Genomic DNA, 22,255 nt, shown 5'->3' with positions numbered 1-22,255 from the left:
TTTGCATGACTACTCAAGTGTTTAGCGTTGCGCCGCAATTTTCGTGAGGGTTTAGCAAACGGGCTGCAAAAAACAAGTCGACTCTAGCGGAAATTCTGCGCTAGAGTAAACGCATAATTGCAGTTTACTCATTTTACTTTACCTCGCAAATTTATATGCAGTCTTTTTAACTGAAGCTAAAGCTAACATGCGCATAGCTCCACCATAATTGCATGCTTGTGTTATGCAGTAAAACCTTGATAAAAGTTACTCGAATAAAAGCAGCATTTACTTATTAAGTTAAAAATAAAAATAAAAAAAATAAAAATGGTTAAGCCCGGCGGCAGTTATCGTTTTCTGAAAAGGTGTGGTAAAGGCATTTCTAATTTCTTCACACAAAATTTCTATCCTCTATACAAATAGCAATTGTGCATTCTGTCAAACGGTGCTCGAGAGGGTCACTACGCAAGGCCTGAAAATATATACAGCCAAGTCAACGACCACAGCCTTCTCAACAGAGTGAAGTTCAAACTTAACATAGATTGAGCTCAAGTTTAACTGTCAGCTACTCCAAAATATTTGGTATCACGTTCAATAGCCTCCTATAAACCAAAAAGCAACAAATGTAGAGATAGAAAAAATGTCATAAAATGGCTCATCGGCGACAAATTTAAAGCAAGATAAAAAATCTATTGTTCAGTCTTAAGCGGTGGTGAGCATCAGCTATACTAAATGTTTACAAAGCTTTTAAGAGATTTGGCCGCGGGCAGGCCGGTGCCAACCACCAGTCTATAGCAAAGAAAGCTCGAGTGTAAATTGTCGAACTAGCAGAAAAAGTTGAATTTTTTTGTTCAAAAATGCCAAAACCCCGCTCTCCGTCACGAGACAACTGCTACTGAGATCGGTACAATGTTTGCGCAATGATGTCGATATGCTCTCTTAAGGTCTGCTCAAACAGATGCGATACGCTACAATCCCGCATAACAAGCAGGGCAATTCTGGCTAGGACAGTAAAAAGTATTTCGTAAGACAATTGAAAGGCAGATGTCAAGATATTTCGAAATACTTTTGTTATTTTAGCAAAAAAGTCTTTAAAAAAAAACGTCTTTCATTCACTGCTCGTGGTAAAAAGCTATTTTGCAGGGATCCGAAGCTTTATAAGTTTTATCATAGAAATCGTTAAATAAACGTTATTTTTACACTTTTATTTTATTTGAAATAAAATCATCGGTCAGCCCGGACTTTTGTTTTTTAAGTCCAGTAATAACAGCTAAACTTGGCCAAATATTTTTTTAGGCCGAAATAAAAGTCTTTCCTAATAATAACAACCCGCTTAGCGAAATTAAAAAAAGATTGGGTCTGGTACAAATATGAATTTATTTTTTATAAAATAAAAAATTTGTTTAATTTGGATAAACGGCTTGTTTATTATTAGGAAAGGACTTCTATTTCGGCAATGTTTAACTGTCATTACTGGACCAAAAAATAAAGGTCCGAATTTTTCGTTTATTAATGAACTTTTTCCCAAAAATTTCTAAAAATAAAAAGAATCCAGACTTATATTCCAGAAGGTCCTGTTACCAAAGGATCATTTATATCTTTCTACTACAACAATACTTTGCCCCGGACTTTTATTACATGGAAAAAAAATAATGGTTATTTTCGGTTCCAGCTATTAGAAAGCTCTCGTATATCATTTAGCTCGCGTCGCTTCAGCAGTCGAAATGGCCGAGTGTGCAAGGCGTGCCATCCGAGAGATCCGAGTTTGAGTCTTCGGCCGGCGGAATTTATAAATTTTTTTAATTAACATTTTTTTAAATTGTATAATTTAATTTTATTTTAATTATAAAATTGAAAATATATATTATTCTTAATTTCATCAATTTTTGGAAACTTATGCATATTTTGCTTTTAAAATTAATATTTTTTCTTTCTTAATTAAATTTTGTTTTAATGCTTAGGTGTTTTTGTTTTAAAACGAAGAATATCTTTTTCTAATTTGGATTAGTTTTTAGGTTTTTATTATTTTGTTTTTTTAATTAATTTTTATTTAGAAAAGAAAGATACTTTCTTAATTTCATTTAATTTCTAGGAACTCATTTTATTTTAATTATATTTTTGATTTAATTTGTTTTTCTTTTGTTTATTCAATTTTCTTTTAAATTCAAGGTTTTGTTTTAAAAAGAAAAAAATATATTTTTATTCCATTTAATTCTTAGGATCCTATTTTATTTTACTTTTTGACTTTATTTTTTTGCCCTGTTTTAATTTAATTTGGAGTTTGTTTTAAAAATGAAGAAACTTTTTCTTTTAATATTATTTAATTTTTAGTTACCAAATATTTTCTTCTCTTCTAATTGAATTTTTTTCTTTTTCTTATTTAATTTTTAGATTTCGTTTTTAAAAATATTTTTTGTAAATTAAATTTTTAAGAAATATTTTTAATTGATTGTTTTATTATACCCGAGCGCACTTGTGCACAAGGGTATATTAATTTTGTTCACATAACGGTTGTTTGTAACAGCCAAAACGAATCGAGATAGATATAGACAAATGTATACATAAATGCTCAGCATGAATAAAGAAGTCGATTAAGCCATGTCTGTCTGTACGTCCGTCTGTCCGTCTGTCCGTCCGTCCGTGTACACGATAATTCGAGAAAAAATTGAGATATCTCAACGAAATGGTATGAAGGTTTCCGTTAATCCAAGGTAGGTTGGCATTGAAAATGGGCGAAATCGGACTGGAACCACGCCCACTCCCCATATAATGGTAATTTCCAGAAATAAGAAAACTGTGATATTTTAGTAACTACTGACGATAATTCACTCAAAATTGATATTTGCAATAACTTTCAGACGAAAAATGGGAATAATGTAAATTTTTGGAAAATGGGCGTAGCCACGCCCACTTATGGTTACATGTGTATATCTTGGTAACCGCTGCACCAATTTCTTCCAAACTTGGCACAGTTATTGGCCTTGGTACGGCATACTAAATGGCCGAAAATTTTTAAAATCGGACAATAACCACGCCCACATCCCATATAACGGTAATTTAGAGAAATACAAAATCTTCGATAAATCAGTAAATATTAAAGCTAATTTATTCAAAATTGACGCTTGCAACTATTAAGCAAAACCTTGAATATTATTGAAATCGAACTAAAATTACGGCCGCTTTTCATTTAACGGTAAGTTTCAGTAATGCCTGAAACTGCAATATTTCGAAATTTAAGGACGCTAATTTACTAAAAATTGATACCCTCCACCTTACCATGTAGCGGCAGCTTTCGGAGAGGTGAAAAACATATATTTAATACTTGCGCCGGGTACTTAATGTTCGGCTCCGCCCGAACTTAGACTTTCCTACTTGTTTTTATTTACTTTTTTTTATTTATAAATTTTTTGTTGCTTTAAAAACAAAAAATATACATATATATTTGTTTAATTTACTTTATTTGTAAAAAAAATCCATACATCCATATCTATTTTGTCTCATAACCAATATAGTACATACTTACATATGTACATACATACATACATCTGCTTTTGCTTAAAGTTATATTTTTTGTCTTTTTCTATCTTGATCCCTACCTCTACCACTGTTCGTTCTAATTACATTTATGTTATTCTGTTTTCCTTAGCCTTCATTTTTATCTTTATACTCTATCGATAACAAAATCGATAGTAACATCTAATAAAATATACAACGAAACCGATAAAATTATCGATAACAGAATCGATGAATAATTAAAAAAATTTCGATAGCAAAACCGATAAAAATATTGGTAGCAAAAACTATTAGAAACTCGATAAGAATATCGATAAAAATATTGATAAAAATATTCATAACACAATCGATAAATATCGATAACTAAATCGATAAATATCGATAATAACATCGATAAATATCGCTAACAGAATTGATAAATATCGATAACAAAATCGATAAAAATATCGATAATAAAATCGGTAAAAATGTCGATAAAAATCTATAACAATATCGATAACAAAATCGATAAAAAATATTCAAAACAAAATCGATAAGTATCGATAACAAAATCGATGAAATCGATAACTAAATCGGCATTTATCGATAAATATTGATAACAAAATCGATAAATATTGATAAATGTCGAAATCAAAATCGATAAGAATCTATAAAAAAATCGATAAATATCGAAAACAAAATCTATAATAAAATCGATAACAAAATCGATAAATATCGATAACAAAATCGATAAATGGCGATAACAAAGTCGATAGGTATCGATATTTTATCGACAAGTCCCGAGAATCCTGAAAATCTCTAAAATCCCGAAATAGTTCCCAGATTGAGTCTCGGTGTCTCTCTTCTTCCTCTTTAATTACCTTTATTTTAATCTTTCTTCCCCTATCCTCATCTCTACTTTTATCGGTATCATCATCATCCTCTTTGTCTTTACTTTTATTTTTATCATTTTCTTCATCTACATATTGCCCTTCAGTGTTGCCCTTATATATATAAGTAAAGTGTTTAAATTTAACTTGGTCTTCATTTTTGCCTTAATCTTTACGCATCTTTGTTTTTTTTTTTATTTTCACCTTTATCTTTATCCGTTTCTTTATCTATGTACGTAGTCACCTTTACTTTCATTCTTGTACTGGTATTTTTCTAAGTGTTATTCTTTAACCTTTTATTAGCAATTTTTTGTTAAATTAATACCATATGCATACCCACAAGAAGCACTTGTTTCAGCCCCACCCGATTCCGTTGCATTATTTCCGTTGCACCATTTCCGTTGCATCAATTCCGTTGCATCATTTCCGTTGCACCATTTCCGTGTGCAATTTCCTTTGAATTTGCCAATTTACTCCCAACCAACCAACCGCCGCTAAAGAAGTTTCACTTCAAAAACTTATTACTAAAAGGCGAACAGCATAACTGTAAGACCTCCTCGTAGGCATATCTTTCAATCAGTCCTTCGAAAGGCAGTAAAGAGCTTTCAAGATAGTTGCCAGTATTGGCAATTGTCTTACGAAGGAATTTTGCTTTGTTAATTAATTTTAACGCATGGCCGTTTCTGCATCCAGCTTACATTCTTGTGTCCTAGTGTGCTGCAATGCTATAAACTAACAGTCACGGTAGTAGATAACGTATATCGTTTTAGCACGCCTAAAGAAGTGCTATAGAGTAATCTTCTTTTATGCCGAAGAAGTTTCTTCAAGATTCTCTTCGAACAACCTTTATGGCCTTCTCGGACATGAATTACGTAAAAGTTTACGGAAATCGATATAATAAAGAAAGGGTATTGCCTTTAAACGCCTACATAATAAGTATACCCATACGTACATACATATGTGCATACTCGACTTTTTTCCAGACCTTTCACATTAAAATATTTTAAGTACCAATTTATTATGATTCCTCCAGAGAGGAGGACAACCACATATGTTCGTCATATCGAGGTCTTACTGTAAATCTAATTACACCACAAGTTCTATTGGATCTACATATTGCAAAAATCCGAAGTAAAAAAAATGTTATCACTTAAATTCCTGCTTAACTTTGCCTATTTTTTTTTTGATATTTTTTGTATTTATTTTTAATTTTTAATTTAAATGCCTGTTTACTGCAGTAGTGTGCGTTTTTTCAACTCTGTTCTGTTCTGCTTTGCTCTTCATTTTCATTGTTTTACCTATTGATGAGCGCACTCATTCAAGCGGGCAAAATGGGTTTTGATTTGCCTTTAAATACTTTAGCATTGAGTTCAAGTGCATAATGGGCATTTCAAATACAATGCGCGCTGCAACTTTTAAATGCACTGCCTGTGCTCCAAAACTTCAAAGAGCATGTTATTCAAACACACATATGTATAAGAGTGTTTTATACGCACATATTTACAGACATAAACAGCATGTAAGCTCACAATAAATTTGCTTGCAAAAGTTATGAGGAAAAATATTAAGTCAAGTGGTTGTTGAAGAATTTTCAAGGATTAGTTGTTGATCATAATACATAGAGGAAAGCCTTTACGCCTTAAAGCAGGCAGCAAGTGCATGTAGGCTTTGAGGACTCCACAGAAATAAAACTGCAATACACAAGCGCACAAACACATGCATTCACTCATTCATACCAAATCCAATTTTCACCTCAGTGCACCTCAACTAATTGCTCGCACAGATTTATTTTTAGCTCATTTTGCATTGCATTCGGCAAAATAATGCTGCCATTTTTAATTTGCTAAGTAGGTAACTTTTGCATTTCATTTACGCTGCTTTTCACAACAACGGTAAAAATGTTTATTAAAAATTTTGGCAGGCAAAAGTGATGTACGTACGAGTATAAATACTATATAAAAAATTGCCAGTAAAAAGAGTAAGAAATTAAATGAGCTTCATGGCCATAGCTCCGTAATAGCCCAAACCCCTAGTTAAGTAGTCTTCAATTTGTAAGCACTATCACTAGCAAGTAGTGATTTACTTATATCTGTAATCCACCTCAGACTGCTGAGGTTTGGTGAGACAAAAACGACTAGCCTAAAGTCTCCTTGTTTTTGGCTTATTAGTAGCAATTATATACCGTGTGACACGAAAGCACTGCCAAAACAAAATCAGTTTACACTGAATCGAAACCAAAAAATAAATAAAAAATGGAATAAAGAAGAGATGTAGTCAACACTGTTGGCATTAATTAGTGAGTCAACAATGTACAATTAGTACAATACACAACCACCAGCCAGCCAACAGCTAGCGCAGCAGTAAAATACAATGTGAAAAGCAGGAAGCAACTAAATACAATGAGTTTTGTAAATTATCCAGTTTGAGTTGGGCAACAAGAAAAATAACAACAATAATAATAATAATGCGAGCGACGGAAGAAAGCACGGAAACAAAGAAGATAGCGGAGAGACATAGAGTAACTAATGTTAGACATATTTTAACAACTAAAAATTTAAACAACAACAACAATATTAGCGTAAATTCCACGCAACCGACGCACAGTGTCACATTAAAAAAAAATAATAATAATAACTACCAAATAAGTAAAAGAAAAAAATTTAAAAAAAAGACAAACAAATTACAATAAAATTAAAGTTAGCAAAAGAAATTGCTTTCGAAACAATAAAAACTAAAAATTAAATTTAAAAAAGAAAAAAATTTAATCAAAAGCGAAGAAAAAATGTACTTAAGAATTAAAAAAAAAATACTAAAGTTTCTAAAAATTATATAAAAAAATATATTTTTTATTTGCATTAAAAGCAAATTAAATTTAGAAAATAAAAGCAAATTAGGTAAAGTAAAATGAAAAAAATAAATAAAATAAGTTTCTAAAAAACAAATTTAATTAAACAAAACTTTCTTCTGTACCTAAGCATAAAACTCTAAAAATTAAAAGAAAATTTTACTTAAAAAAAATATTTAAAATAGAAAAAAAAGAGATAAAATAAGTTCCTAAAAATCAAATGCAATGAAAAAAAGTATTCTTTTTAAAACACGACATCTAAAAATTAAAAGAAAATTAAATAAAAAAGAATAGTAAATTAAAAAATAATAAATACATAAAATAAGTTTCTAAAAATTAAATAAATAAAAAAAAATATGTATTTTTTTAACACAACAAAATCTACAAATTAAAAGAACGTTAAATTTAAGAATGGCAAATAAATACAAAAAAAAATATTTAAAAATCCGCTGCACGAGGATTTGAACTCGGATCTCTCGAATGGCGCGCCTGTGCTTGTTCACTCGACCTTTGCGACTGTTGGAGTGACGGGACCTAAATGATATAGAAAAGCTTTCTCTCAAAATAGCTTTTCACCACGAGTGAAGTGCCTTTTTCGAACTATCTTGCCATCTGTCTTTCATTGGTCTTACGAAAAAATTTTTACTTTCTTAGCCGGAATTGACCTGTATATCCCGATTAGAGTTGCCGTTTAAAATCGATTAAATCGAATATCGAGCTCTTCTGATTCTATTTTTTGTCGGTTTTTTGTTTTAGATTCGATCTGTGAATCGATTAACAGGGCAATTCCGGCAACCGACTTTAACTTCAAGCTATTGAAAAAATAACCATGAAGTGTTATCAAAAGTTATTTAGAAGATGATTAAATTCGATAAATAACTACTACAAAAAATTATTAAGTAAACTTTCGAACATACTAATGAATAACCACGAAATATATTATAGTTAATCCGTTGCACAAATAATGAGCTGAGAAATTACAATTTTTTTAGTTAACAAAAAATTTTCGAAATTTGAACTTTCAAAAAAATTCCGAAATTTTTCGATAAACCTGAAAAAAAAGTTTGAAAAATGTTCGCTGAAGCAATTTAAAAGGTGACGGAAAAAATTCAATAATGTCACGAAGTCACTCAGAATATTAAACTAAGAATGCCGAAAATCGCTAAATTCCGGAAAACCACAAATTTTTTTTTCATACAATTTCACAAGGTGCCCAAAACTATATAACTATATTCAGACTCATATAGGATTGCGAAACTCTCACGAAAAGCTACTGAAAAGTCTTAGTAAAATGTTTGGCAGATAAGAAAAATTTGATACTTTTTCATAAAAAAAAAACTAGTAAAAAAGTTTAAAGATTGTCGAAAAAGCAATAAAACATTTTGAAACTTTTTTCAAACTATGTAGATCTAAAAATGGGTTTATTTAAAAAACAAAAAAAAACTCCAAATCCGCAAAATTCTGGAAAAAGGGGTAAAAAATTAGCGGGCAATTTTATCGAACTGCGAGTATTAGTTTCTCAATTTTTAAATGCTGCCGTGAAAGCATATCTAAAAGTTTCAACATTCATTCAGGATATTCATATTTTTTCCACTTAAATGATTTCTCACTTTAACTGTTTTTGTCCAGCTCAATACACTGTGTGGCATCGGTAATGAAAGACATGCCAAATTTGCGTCATTGGTATACAATTCAGGTCATGTCGAATTCGAGCTGGCAAAGCCAAATTTGTTAAAATTACAAGAAAAGAAAAAAAAACAACAAGAAAACGAAAGGGCATTTCTCATTTCTAAAAAAAATACCGCACCGCAAGCGAGCTGCCACCAAAAATCTTACCTGAATTTAATTAAGTATGTACCTACATACAATGCATTAGATTTGTTCAAAATCTAGCTCAACAACGAATAGACCAATGTGGTGGGCGGGCGCTTTTGTATGTATGTGAACTTATGTAGTCGCACTTGTCACTGCTGGCTGATTCAGTCACCTCATTTCGGCTGCTGTACTTTAACGCTCTTTGGGCAGTTTTACTATTCCCAATTCGACATGAATGAAATGAAAAAAAAATTTAAAAAAAAAATATTAAATCCAAACCAAAATAAAGAACTAAAAAGCAAAGTTGAATTGAAGACAAAATGTCCCAAGGGTCAGTTAAAACAAATGGTATGCCACAGCCTTTGACCGAGTATGATTGAATTAAAATGCGGCACAAACACACACACACACAGACATACTGCCAAGGAAGTCAACTGTGAAAAGTGTAGGAAAGGATGCGAATATGTGTGTGTAAAAGGATGGCAATGCCAGTTAGGCCGAGGACGGAAACTCAGTTGGCCAAGAGCGCGCTGTGTAGCCGCTTCGATGTACTACAGACAGCCAGTGAATGAATGTATTTAGGTGTTAGGCGCAAAGTGAGGTGAGGTGAGATGCGCATGACATACTGGCGATTATATGTACATATGTGGTTACTTTTGGTTATGAGCAAGAGTGAAGTGAGGTGGAGGTAGTTAGCGATGGTTGATGGTTGGTGTGCAAATATTGACACTCATTTAAAATTACTACACTCCGAGGACGAATGATGAATTGTTCGCATGGCAATGTTAGAAATTGTGAGGGCGATCGTTATGTATAATATATCATGCATACATATGTATGTTTAGAAGTGTGCGTGACAAAGGATTGGCATCTTAAATAATATTAGTACATATATAAGTATTTAAAGGCAAGAAATAATGGAAGCATTTTAATTTAATGGCTAACACTTCCTCAGTGTAACATATGTTTATCCTCAGTGAATAATTTTATGTACCTATGTATATATCTACATATGTATATCCTGCTAGCATATTGCCCTGCTATGCAGGCATCAACTTGTATATATATATTATTTACTGACCAAAAATGTTTAGATGAAATGTAAATATCTTACAACACCGCAACCACCCGGACACATTTCTATGATTACAAACACTATTACTTTTACTCGACACATATTTGCTCATAGCTTCTGGAAATCTTTCCCTTTTTGCTGAAGAGATTGCCAAAGTAGTTGCAGTGCAAATACACGAAAAGTTAAATAGTGAATTAAACTTGGCAAGGGCATGCCTTGAATTACATTTAGCCAAAGGATAATTTGTCCTCGATGCATTTGTCCAGTGCAAAAGCAAAACTTAAGCACAGCTGCAATGCTTTAAGGGCACTTGAGCTGACGAATAATGTTGGACGCACCAACTAGGCTGGGTTAGATAGAAGCCTTGATAAGCAGCAGGGAAGGTTCTGCACAACGGCACAGCTGTACCAGTCTCGCAATTGCGTCTGTAGTCTGAAACCTTTAACTCAAACTTAGGCTAGCATATTTTCCCGATGTAAATAATGAGGCCAGTTGGTGATAACTGCCTTTCATAATCAGTAGCCAGCTAGGGTGCTAACCTTTGATTTAAGTGTTCGTTTTAGCCATGTCTGACGACGAACCAGATTTTCACCGACCCAGTTTCTTAGAATTTCTGCAACAAACGGCTGAGTAGTATTGCAGAACGACCATTCTCATAATTTTTACGCGTTGTTCAACTGAGTATCGCTCCATGACTAAGATGGCCAAAGCCAATAGTACCAATTGTCTGAGAAATAAAATAAAATAAAAAACCATTAAAATATTACACCCTAGATATGTATCGGTTTTCAATATATCCAAAATACATTTTAGCGAATAAATTTTCTTTTAACCATTTATCAATATTTTATAGCATTTTTTAAAAAACAATATTAATTTTTTTTTTCAGGTGTTACTATTCTACTCTCGCTCACTGTCTTCCTCAATATGGTGGCTGAAACAATGCCCGCCACATCCGATGCCGTGCCACTCTTAGGTAAGCGAAAATTATTTTCCAATTCTTTTACGTGCATTCTGAGTGTTCTTCTATGTTTATTTGCTGCGAAATGAATGTAGCTAATTTTAGTTTTGAAGAAAATATTTACATACATCTATTTAAAACAATATAGAAACTTATACATTATTTTATTTACACTTTGAGGTTTTCAAGTAAATTCAAGCATACTGCATACCATGAAACTGTAGAATATTAACAGAAATTTTTAGCAGAAGCCACAAAAATAAACCTAAAAAAATTTCCAAAAAAAAAAAGAATTAAATATTTAAAAAAAAGAAATATTTTGAAAACTCCTGCCATACCAGTTAATTTCACACCTCATTTCCACACCTTTAACAGTACAGTGTTAATGCTAATCTCTTATATAAGCAATTTTAACTCACATGGTACTCGAATCACTACATACATACATATATGGTATACTCTCAAATCACACACATGCAAACAAATAGCATTTGCTATCCTCCGTTAACTGTCGTTCTCGCTGTAGCTTTGTCGTTGTATAATTTTCGTGTTTGGTGTGTTTCCAGTTAGGCGTTGCGCTGTTTTACGCTGCGCGCCACATTAATATCTACTAAATAAATATATTCATGCCTAATCAAGCATTTCAACCAAAAAAATATATATATATACATACATATATATATAAACAAAAAATAACCGATGATTTTATAATATTAAAACTTTGACACGTTAAAAAGTTAAAACTCCAAGCAAATAAAAACAATCAACAACAGCCTGGGCAATACTTTAAGTTGTGCGGCCGTTTCAAGCTTAGCACTCGCAAAAAAAGTGAAACGAATTCACACAAAAAACAAAAAAAAATAAAACAAGTTAAGCTTGCTTCGCGCCGCGCAATACAGCTGTTGAAAATTAAAGAAGGATTTAAAATTACAAAATAATACATATACGTTGCAATTATATGCGCCTTTTTTGTGTTAACTCATATTTAGCAGTAAATTAATATATGCACCGCCACAGTTAAAAACTCAGAAACTTTCATGCAGTTTATTCAATTTTGACTCATAGCGCAAAAAAAGCGAATAAAAATTAGGCTAACAATTTTAGTTTGGAAATGTTTTCTGTTTTTTTTTTTTCTCTCTTTCACATAAAAAAAATATATATAAAAAATTAATAAAGAAACATATTCATTATCCACTTGCATCCACTTTTTGCTTTCCCATCGTTTTTAATCGGTTTCATCGCAGAACAGCACATTTTGAAATTTTTTGCACGTTTTCTTATAACTACTACAAATATATTTGAATTTAAAATTAATATAGATGTGTATTTTTAAACCTACCTATTAATAAAATTTATATACCTATGTATATTTACACATACATATCTATAGTATGTTTTTAAACTAAATATTAATAAAAATAAAATTAGCAAGTAAAATTATTTGTCAAATGGCAATGAAATTGGCTAGAAAATTGTTGGCATTTAAGTTTGAAAGCTGTCTGTTTAACTTACTTCCGGTCTACCAAACATTATAATATATCGACTTTCATTTAAAACTGCATTTGCTATATTAAAGTAACGATATGTGCAATACAAATTACATCAACTTTATACTTGTACAAAGGCGCGTCTTTTTACCCGAATGCCTCTTTTCACATTCTAACCGCCTGCGAAACATAAGCCGCCTTCACTTTTCTGCTGGTTATGTTTGATTTCCGCTCGCTTAGTGAAACATTTTGCATGTGAAGGCATCAAAAAAAAAGTTAGCTAGCGACTATGCATGATAGCGAGTTTGGGTGAACCTCATTCAATTCGTTCGTTTCGCCACTCGCTAACTGTTGGCGAATCGATAACGGCTATAGTATATTGAAGGCTTTACTGTCATATCCGTCAAATGTAGGATAAAATGATGGATTTAAACTGCGCATAAAGTGAGCCAATAATATTTTGGTATCTACCAAAGGAAGTAATTAAATATCGACGCCTTTTATTTAGGTTGCATACCGTTGGCCGGTCAAATCCCTAACGAAGTCCTTTAATTGGTGGGTGTCGAAGTCATTTGGTAGGGATTTCGGTAGCAAGAATACATGTCTGTATGGCAACATTGCTCTCGCTCCCCTGATACTCAAAAAATTACATCTAAAAAAAGAGCGCTTAAAAACAAAAACTCGGTCAAGAATCATAATTTCGGAAAATTTTTATGAAAAGATGGATTTACTTCTCACCTTAAAGGTAAAATTGGTAATGCAAAAACAAAAACGCATGTGTAGAAAAAGGATTTTCTTTTAACCTAGGTCCAAGAGTTTGTGGCGAAGTTTTTTTTCCCCGTGCATAAAAATTTATGTTTTTCAAGTGCATTTCAAAATTTGCAATTTATCAACGCTAAGTTTTGGATTTTCTTTTCTACCGTGGCCGCCTGAGAGAGAAAACACCGTCTGAGCTTATCGGAGCTGGAATTATACTTGCCCGTTTTCCATTTTCTATGGAGGTCGCTATCCAATTCCTATGTAGAATTGCTCGGTGATTCTGAAAATCGAGATAATTTTTTTTCTATGGTTACCTTTTCGAGTTATTTGCAATTTACCGTTATACAGCTTTAAAAAATAGTGATTTCACTTAATCACGTACTATGTATATCTTGTGAACTAATTGAATAAAAGAATAAAATAAAACACGGTCACGTTCATCTGAGTAGGTAGAGTGTTTGCATGGAAAACAGGAAGTGTCAGAAATGGTTAATTAATTTCTCAGAAACTATTAGGGCTATCGAAAAGTGATGTATGTATATACGGTTTATGGAGAATCTAATTTTATTACATTTGCCGTATCTCATATTACGATTATTTATTGGGTTCATAAGACCTCTTTATATAGAACCACTCTTTTTTTTAAGCCGAATAAAAACAAACAAAAAAAACTAGCTTGATTTTCGGAATAAGGGAGCGCGTCTACATAAAAATTGGATAGTGGCGTGAGTACAAAATCAAAATTAAAATTTGTGATCCATTGGTATTAATCGAAATAGAGTAGCATGAAGGTATCGGAAATTGCCTGAGATCACTTAAGTTAAATAAGTTTTTTTCCACACTTGTACAATGAAGTTAAAGATTTTTAATTTTAATATATAATCAAATACAACTAAAACTTTCTGGAGCTAAAAAGGTTTTAGATCATTTTCAAAACGGCAAAAAAAAAGACCTAAGAGCTAAAGCCCAATTTTCGGAGCTAAACATAAAAATAAAGAGCTCAATCTAGCTCCAAAAGCACCAAAATGGCGACACTGGTCTCTTTTGCTCATCTAACTTTCCTTACTCAGATGTGTCGGTGCTTAACGTGACTACCTGCTAAATTGACTTGACATCGCGATGCTCCTAAGCACAACGAATCAATTCAAATGCCTTTATCAGCGCATGAAATGCAAACACTTTAGTACCAATTGGCAGTGTGGTGTGAACATACTAACTAAAGGCTCGGGGCCCATAATAACTATGGTCCGGGACCCGATTTCAATGCAGCTCCACATTGCACCATTGCTGGTTCTACCCACATATCTTGGGGGACCTTTCATTACTCAGTAGTTTTAATCGTTGATCAACTCAATAAAACAGCAGTAAGCGCTCCGTGATCAATCATTTTATTTATGCTCTTAGTTTAATGCGCCGCTTGCTTGGTTGTCTCTATTTCCAGTTTCTGAATAAAAAATTTCGCATAAAAACCTTGACGGTTTTGTGTTTTAAAAATGTGGTGATAAATATTTTCGCATCACTTTAAATCTGTCATTAATACGAATAAACTTTTGAATTACATAAACCAAAAGAGGCTCAAAGGTTTCGGAAAGGGTTAAAGTTAGACTTTACAAAGGTTGAATTATAGAAACTGTGGAATACTAAAAAATTTAATGCCTATATTTTCTTGTAGATTCTTGAAGAATGGAACAGGGATATTGCGCTAAGAAGCAAAACTTTGAATTTTTAGCGGTAATTGGCAAAGATCTTTTGAACAAATTCGCGAATTTTAATGTGTCGGAAATAATTTAAGTTATTATTGTAGATTGGCTTTAGTTAAGACTTATCTATGGGGTTAATTAAGATATAAATTAGTTTTTTTCAACCCAGAAAAATGGAGCGAATTTTGCAAAAAAGTCTGAATTCGGTAAAAATGAAAGCTCATTTTTTAGTTGTCATATATCTCGGCTCAAAAGCTATACTTCAAAGACTGCACAACTGGTGTTGATAACATAGGTTAAATTATTTCATAACCCGAGACCAGTTTGTACTCTTCCGGCTTTAGAATTGCTCAATTACCTCAGGTTCTCGAGATACTCAAACCTAACCATACCAAAAAACTAAGGTTGTTGCTAGGTAAGGTTAAGTTATTGTGGCAGATCCAACAATGGGGTCTCACTTAGACATTATTTAGATTGTCTATTGTGTTACCACATTATACAAATTCATTGTACAGGTTCTCTATATTACACTAAGAGTGCTGCTAAGTGCTGAGTGGTTAAAACAATGTTCCGCGGGCAGCTGAAATGATTCCATCTCGTCTTCCAAACAGCTGCGGCAATAGGAATCGCTGACGATGTGAAGTCGTACCGTGTGAGTTCTTCGAGGGCAACGTCCTCTCAGTAAGCATGTAAGAATCAACATCTGGCGCTAAGCCAACTGCAAAAACTCCCTGAGGTGAACAACTGGCCATAATGACCTTGCAACTTTGCATGTCCGGGTTTCTGCTAGCGCTCGCTGAGCCAAATATAAGGGCATCTGTCCAGGAGCAGGCGCAATTTGCCAACGGAACTGCTGTGCCTAGCTGTCCGAGGTGATGGCCTCGAGGGTGCCCTGCCTAGCCAATTCGTCAGCCCTGCAATTTTCAGTGATGGCACTATATACCCAAATTAGCTTGATTTGAAAGGCTTCCTAGGTGGTTGAGGAAGAGGTCAAGCATTTCCCCACCAGTTTTTATCGTACCATTAGCGATTACAGCGTGTGCCTCTTAGTCGGCAAAACATTGGTGCATACCACCTCTGCTTGACAGTAGAAACCTCCTCCAACTCTCACGTTCAGCTTCGATCCGTCTGCGAAGATGTTTATTGGACCTCTACTACAGAGACTACCCTTCTCACATTCGGCCCTTGGTGCGATGTGCGTGGAAAGAATTTTGTTATATTCGCATTTATACAGCTCAATGCGACAATTTAATCTTTTCTCCTCGTTTATTCTGATATTTTTTATTTATTTTTTTTTTGTATCGAAGATATCCTCCTTTGAAGTTTACGATTTTAGAAAATATACATATTTTTTCGCCACATAAATGCTTTGAAGTAAAATTCAATGTGTTCAGCGGGTAGCAGGATAACAATAAAATAACCCTACATTAAAAAACTTAAATGCCAACATATCCAAATTTACGAAAAAAAAAAACAGAAGGGAAATTAAATAATAAACTTATAGTAAATATTTTAAATATATTTCCATTAAAACCACAAATGTTGAAATTGTTGTTCTTGAAATTGTTTACAAAATAAATTTTACTAGTTACTTATGTATGAGTCTTAAATTTGCAGCTCGCTCCACTCTATATATCATACTGCCTTACTCTCTTATAAAATTTAACATCTGTACAATACAAATTTCAAAAAAACATCTTTCCACTTTTATATAAATACTTCTTAGGTGAATTATTAATTCTTAGATTAAAGACAAATACAAAATTGTGCTTAAAAAAATGTATATTCATTCTCATACCACACTTATCTACATAGACCTATTTATCATACATATTTTACGCAAAATTCGTGTTGAAATTTGTTGAAAAAGTAAAAGTTGAAAATTTATTCTCAAAAATCTAAACAGGCATTTGCTCTACTAATGTAAAATTTTTGTATATACTTTTTCTTTATTCTTCTTTCTATTACATTTCTTCGCTAAACAAAAACATAAAACTAAACCTCGTGACCACTACACAACTGCCATAACAAAATACAACCACTGAATGTCACTGTTACGCCACTGTTAAATAATAATGAAAACTAAACACTATATACCGCAATATTAATTAAAAAAAAAAATAAAAAAAATCTGCATTTGTTACGCCAACTTTTTTGGTGACACTGTAAAATACAACTTCGCCTTGAAATACGCTCTTTTTCCTTTTTAAAAAATAAATGCAAATAACTGAATTAATTTTTTTTTCTGCGCGCCTATATATTCCTTTAATCACATTTTCTTTGTCAAATTTCAAAAATGTTTAATTTTCTTTTTGAATTCGGTTTTCGAAAAAAACAAAAAAACTAATTTCGAATTCTCTAATCCTTTACGCTGCACTTATCAAACCAATACAACTACAAATAATTTACCTTTCATTAAAACCAAATTGTCATAAACAAAAACCAAAAAAAATAAAAAATAAAAAATTGCGAAAAAATATGAAACTCACACGCCCAACCAACCAACAGGTACATATTTCAATTGCATAATGTTTATGGTAGCTTCATCCGTTGTGTCAACGATTTTAATATTAAATTATCATCATCGAAATGCTGATACGCACGAAATGTCCGAATGGGTAAGTTTTGTTAATGCAACAACAGCAAAAACTACTACTACTACTACTACTACAAGTACAAGTACAAGCAACATTCATTCATTTAATCAATCAATCAATCAGTCACACGAAAGTGTTATAAAAAAAATGGTAATAGGGATCCAACTGATACAGTCAACAAAAAAAAACCAAAATATTTTTGTATGTTAAGTAGACGCGTAAACGCCCAAAAGTATGCAAATTTATGCGTATATAGTATACTTTTCGCCTACTTTTTGTGTTTACGCCTAAATGTATGCTCGTATTTTGTGTTATACTGTGTTTCAATTTCAGTTTGCTTTTTATGGTTGTGCTCCTAGTCATTTTCTATAATTATTTTGAAATTTTTTTTTTATTTATTTGTTATCAACTTGTTCTTACGTGTTGTTCTTGTACACAAATGTGTTGCAAATTAAAGAGTTTTGAGCAAATTTTTCTATACGCATAATCATTTTGAGCGGGCAGATCTTTTTGCTCCGAAAAGTATGCCATATTAATCACTCACATATCTGAATGTCTGTGAAGTTGGCATACGGTATGATGCAAAAAGACAAAATAAAAGCTGTTCTGAGTAGCTTTTCAATAGTCCTACAGTTCTTGAAAAAAAAAAAGTTATGGATATTTTGACAACAAAAAATTGCTTCGAAAATGTGGCAAAAAAAACAAATACAAAATTGTTCTGAGCAGCTTTTCAATAGTTCTAGAGTTCCTGAAATGGAAAAAAAAAATCTGCAAAATTACGCCGAAAAATACATGTTTTTCGAAAACGTCTAAAATGTTAAAATTTTGAAAAAAGAAAAAATTAAATCTGTTCTGAGTAGCTCTTCAATAGTTCTAGAGTTCCTGAAAAGGAAACAAAAAGTTCTGCAAAATTACGCCGAAAAAAACACGTTTTTCGAAAAAGTCGAAAAAGTTAAATTTTTGAAAAAAACTAAAATAAAAATTAAATCTAGCTACTCAGAACAGCGACCAAAAAGGAAATTTTCTTTTTTAGTTTTGCATCATACCGTATGCCAACTCCCCACACATCATATCTGAGGCACGAAATTCATTCGCCATAAGTCATTATTGCCTTTTCCGCGAGCATATGCCCAAAGTAGGAACTCGTTTAGTGCTTTATACTCAGAAAAATAAATATTATTGGATAATAATTATCTGGACTCACACCTAGGCGACTGTGCTCTAAAACTTTTTTCGAAGATGCTTTCGCTTGTTCATCAAATGCCTCTTTCAAATTTCGCTCTTAATGTGCCCTCGGGCCCAATTAGGTATTTATGAAATATAAAAATTATTCTATTCTGACATACAGAAAACCCTAAAGTTTCCAAAATTCTCGCATAGTCAAGGAGACCCAAAAAAATTATTTTACAAATATTTAGCACTAAAAACCTCAATCATGCCTGTATTGCTCTGCATACTTTTAAGCGCGCCGCAGCAAATTTCACCATCATATTCGAAGCCACTTCTATTCAGCAGTCTAGCTTACTTAACTTCTCCTTCCACTTTTTAAAATCTCCTTCATTTTCTTTAATTTAATTTCATCATTTCATATAATATTTTTTTTTATGTATCTCTGCCTCCTGCCATTATATTTGTTTGTATTGTTGTTAGACATACATACATATACACATTTAGTGTACCCAAAGAAAAGAAGAAAAACAAGATGAAGAAACAAATTTTCATAGCTGTCATCAACGAAAAAAAAAGAATCAAAAGCAAATAAGTACCTAATGCAAAAAAATCGCTCGCTATTTTGTGTGTGTATTTTTTATGTGTTGTCGTTAAACGTCCACTGCCTACTATAAATGTAATTTATGTAATGAAAAATATCGTAATGTTGATGTTGGGCCCCTTTCAGTGAAAAAAAGAACAAACAAAAAAATAAAAAATTAATTTAAAGTTGCGTAAAAATTACAAACCCATATTTGTGTGTCGCCGCTAGTAGTGTATGTGTGTGTGCGCACACTCTCTTTGGTGGGTGTGCGCGCCCAGTGCAACACAGAGCCAGCCACATCACCACTGTAGTGTTACGATAAAACTTAAAAAATATAATCCGTTTTTTACAGCAAAATATTAGCTTCTACTATACACGGCCTAGATTTTTTTTTAGCCACTAATGGTTTTAAACTGCTAATAAATATACATACATTTACATGCATAGTAGTTAATAACACCAAACTATTTTATTTATTTATAAGTTCACCGTGCTTGTAGTTGATGTTTGTATAACGCAAGCATAATTCTAGGCGCGCTGACTTATGTTCACACATACACGCATACATACTCTGCTTGTACTTTTCGTGCTTCTTACTAGTTAATATGAGTAGTCCTTTTTTTGTAATTAGGCTATCCGCATACATACATATTTACTAGTAATTGTTTATGCGAAACGTTTTTTATTTAATTATGTAAATACTATTATAAATTTACTATAATCTATAATTAAACTACTAATTTATTTATGCCCTCAAAATGCATATTCGAATTACATCTAATGAAATTAGTATAAGTTTTTCAAAAATATGACTGTGTGCGTATTTTTCCCCTTCATCGACCTGTTTTCGATTTACGGGCATATGGAACCAGCTCAAGCAACATAAAGCTTAATTACACTGTAGGCAAAATGTAAGCCGCCGAAGCATGTAAACTTAATATGTAGGATCGTTGATTATGTATACCGTTTTTCTAGATCACATAATTATCGCAATGTATTTTCATTTCTTATATGAAAAATTTAAACTTTAACAAGGAAAAAATTTAATAATTTAATTGTACAAACAAATATTTTTAAAGCAAGCCTTCTAAATATGAAAATATGAAATCGAAACCATAAATACTTATTTAACAAATATATCGACTCGTGCGCCACCTATCGACAAAATCTTTAGTGGGGTTATTTCTTTTCATGTAGTTAATATACGCCCCAAATATGAACCAAATCGGACTATAAATAAGGGGTTTTCAACTATGTCGACTTCTGTGCCACCTATCGGATTAACTTATCTTCCGTATTGCATTATCATCGGGTTCTGAGCCAACTGTGAAGTGTCAAGTCTCTAGGTCATTGGGAAGTTGGTCAAAAATGTATTGCAAAATTTGCCCCCTAACAAATATACATACATACAGAGCAAGTTAAGTTAAGTAAAAGCTTGTAAATACTAATACCTATTTTAGAATTAGTTTCATTTGTATTAAAGCCAATTCATTTGCTAAAAAGTGTTAGCTACAAACAATGAAAATCGATTAGTTAATAATAAATTTAAGTTAATAAAAAAAAAACTTTCTTATTTATTTAATAACTTACAGCTTTCTTACGCGATATTTATTTGCATATGTATTAAAATGCTACCTTTTTTTATCTACTCGTATTTACCATACATATATTGGAACGTATCAGAAAAGTCGCATTTATATAGACAAATACATATCGTGTAGGAGCGCTATTAATACATATCGAGCGCTAACAGCCAAAGAATTAGCTGACATTTTTTTTTTTAATCTTTTTGATGCAGAACATTGATATGTATGAACAGGTAGGCTAATCCCCAATCCAAAAGTTGATCCGAAAAAGTAAAAACAAAGTGGATGAAATGCTGATTTTTGTCCTTTCCCCTTTACGCCGCTCCTCTCCGAAGGCCTGATTTTTAGTGTAAATTTTTAAGTTCATCTGTTGGTTTAAATCAGTGGCGAACATAAAGATTTTTTTGTTCTTGACCGTCTCAAGCACCATATGGAAAATTTTTAAAGTCGGAAAAAGCCACGCACACTTTAGGGGGATTGATTGTTGTCCGATTTGACAAATTTTCTTTTGACGGGGCTTAAGCAGGCTAAACGGAATGTGTATACCAATTTTTGTGGAGATCGGCGAGTGGTTTTCATGATATGTTCACCCACTTGATATGGGTGGTGGGTGGGCAATTTTACGAAAAAACATTTTTTTGCTAAGGGCCATTGTATATCCCTTTCAGTGTCGAAAAAATTTTACGGTAAGCTAACAATCTAAAAGTTTGTATATCAGGAAAAGTCAACTCCTTGAAAGTGAGAAAATTTTTTTGTTTTTGTGGAAAGCTTATCGTTCAAAAGTTGTAGCTTGCCGGATATATAGATAATTTGACAGGGCACCTCAAGTTTCTTAAAAATGTTAAAGCCACAAATAAAAAAATTAAAAACTACTAAGCTAAGTCCTGCTTTATTTTCATACCGTTTCTGTGAATTATAAAAAAAAATATATATATTGGTTTTGATTTTAAGGTGTTATTCTGGTTATCACACTTATACATATACTCTGAGTTTTAGAGCTACGAGTTTTTACCTGTGGGGTAGTCACAATATAAAAACTTAAAAAAAAAACTAATTACGTTACAACTAATTTCTTGAATGCTACTAAACAGAAAGCTTTCCAAAACAAATAGGATAAATACAAAATGAAAAAGGTGAAAAGGGAGCTAATTAGTCGCATTTTAGTGGCATCCATATGAAATGTCGATTATATTCGACAAATCCACGGAAGGGGTTATGGGCATTTCCATCATGTCTAACGCGACCATCGCGCATAGTGATATTTGGTCCCCATTTCGTGCCCGAAAATCCCAAAATAAGCTATCAATTTTGAGGTT

General features: G+C 32.3%; 1 protein-coding gene across 1 annotated transcript in view; it reads left to right on the top strand.

The window, feature by feature from the left end:
* LOC118735527 overlaps window positions 1-22,255 on the top strand; it is a gene marked incomplete in the record, with an annotated part of 363,818 nt that overhangs the window by 311,858 nt on the left and 29,705 nt on the right. Inside the window, 2 exon segments of the mRNA XM_036465328.1 lie at window positions 10,986-11,072; window positions 17,512-17,621. Of these exon segments, the coding sequence (XP_036321221.1) occupies window positions 10,986-11,072; window positions 17,512-17,621 (197 nt within the window).

The sequence above is a fragment of the Rhagoletis pomonella genome, unplaced genomic scaffold (genome assembly GCF_013731165.1).
Source record: "Rhagoletis pomonella isolate Grant_MI unplaced genomic scaffold, Rhpom_1.0 Rhpom_scaffold_00003, whole genome shotgun sequence".
In the NCBI taxonomy this organism is placed as follows: Eukaryota; Metazoa; Arthropoda; class Insecta; order Diptera; family Tephritidae; genus Rhagoletis; species Rhagoletis pomonella.
The sequence above is the reverse complement of the archived record's forward strand: the minus strand, read 5'-3'. Positions and strand labels throughout refer to the sequence as shown.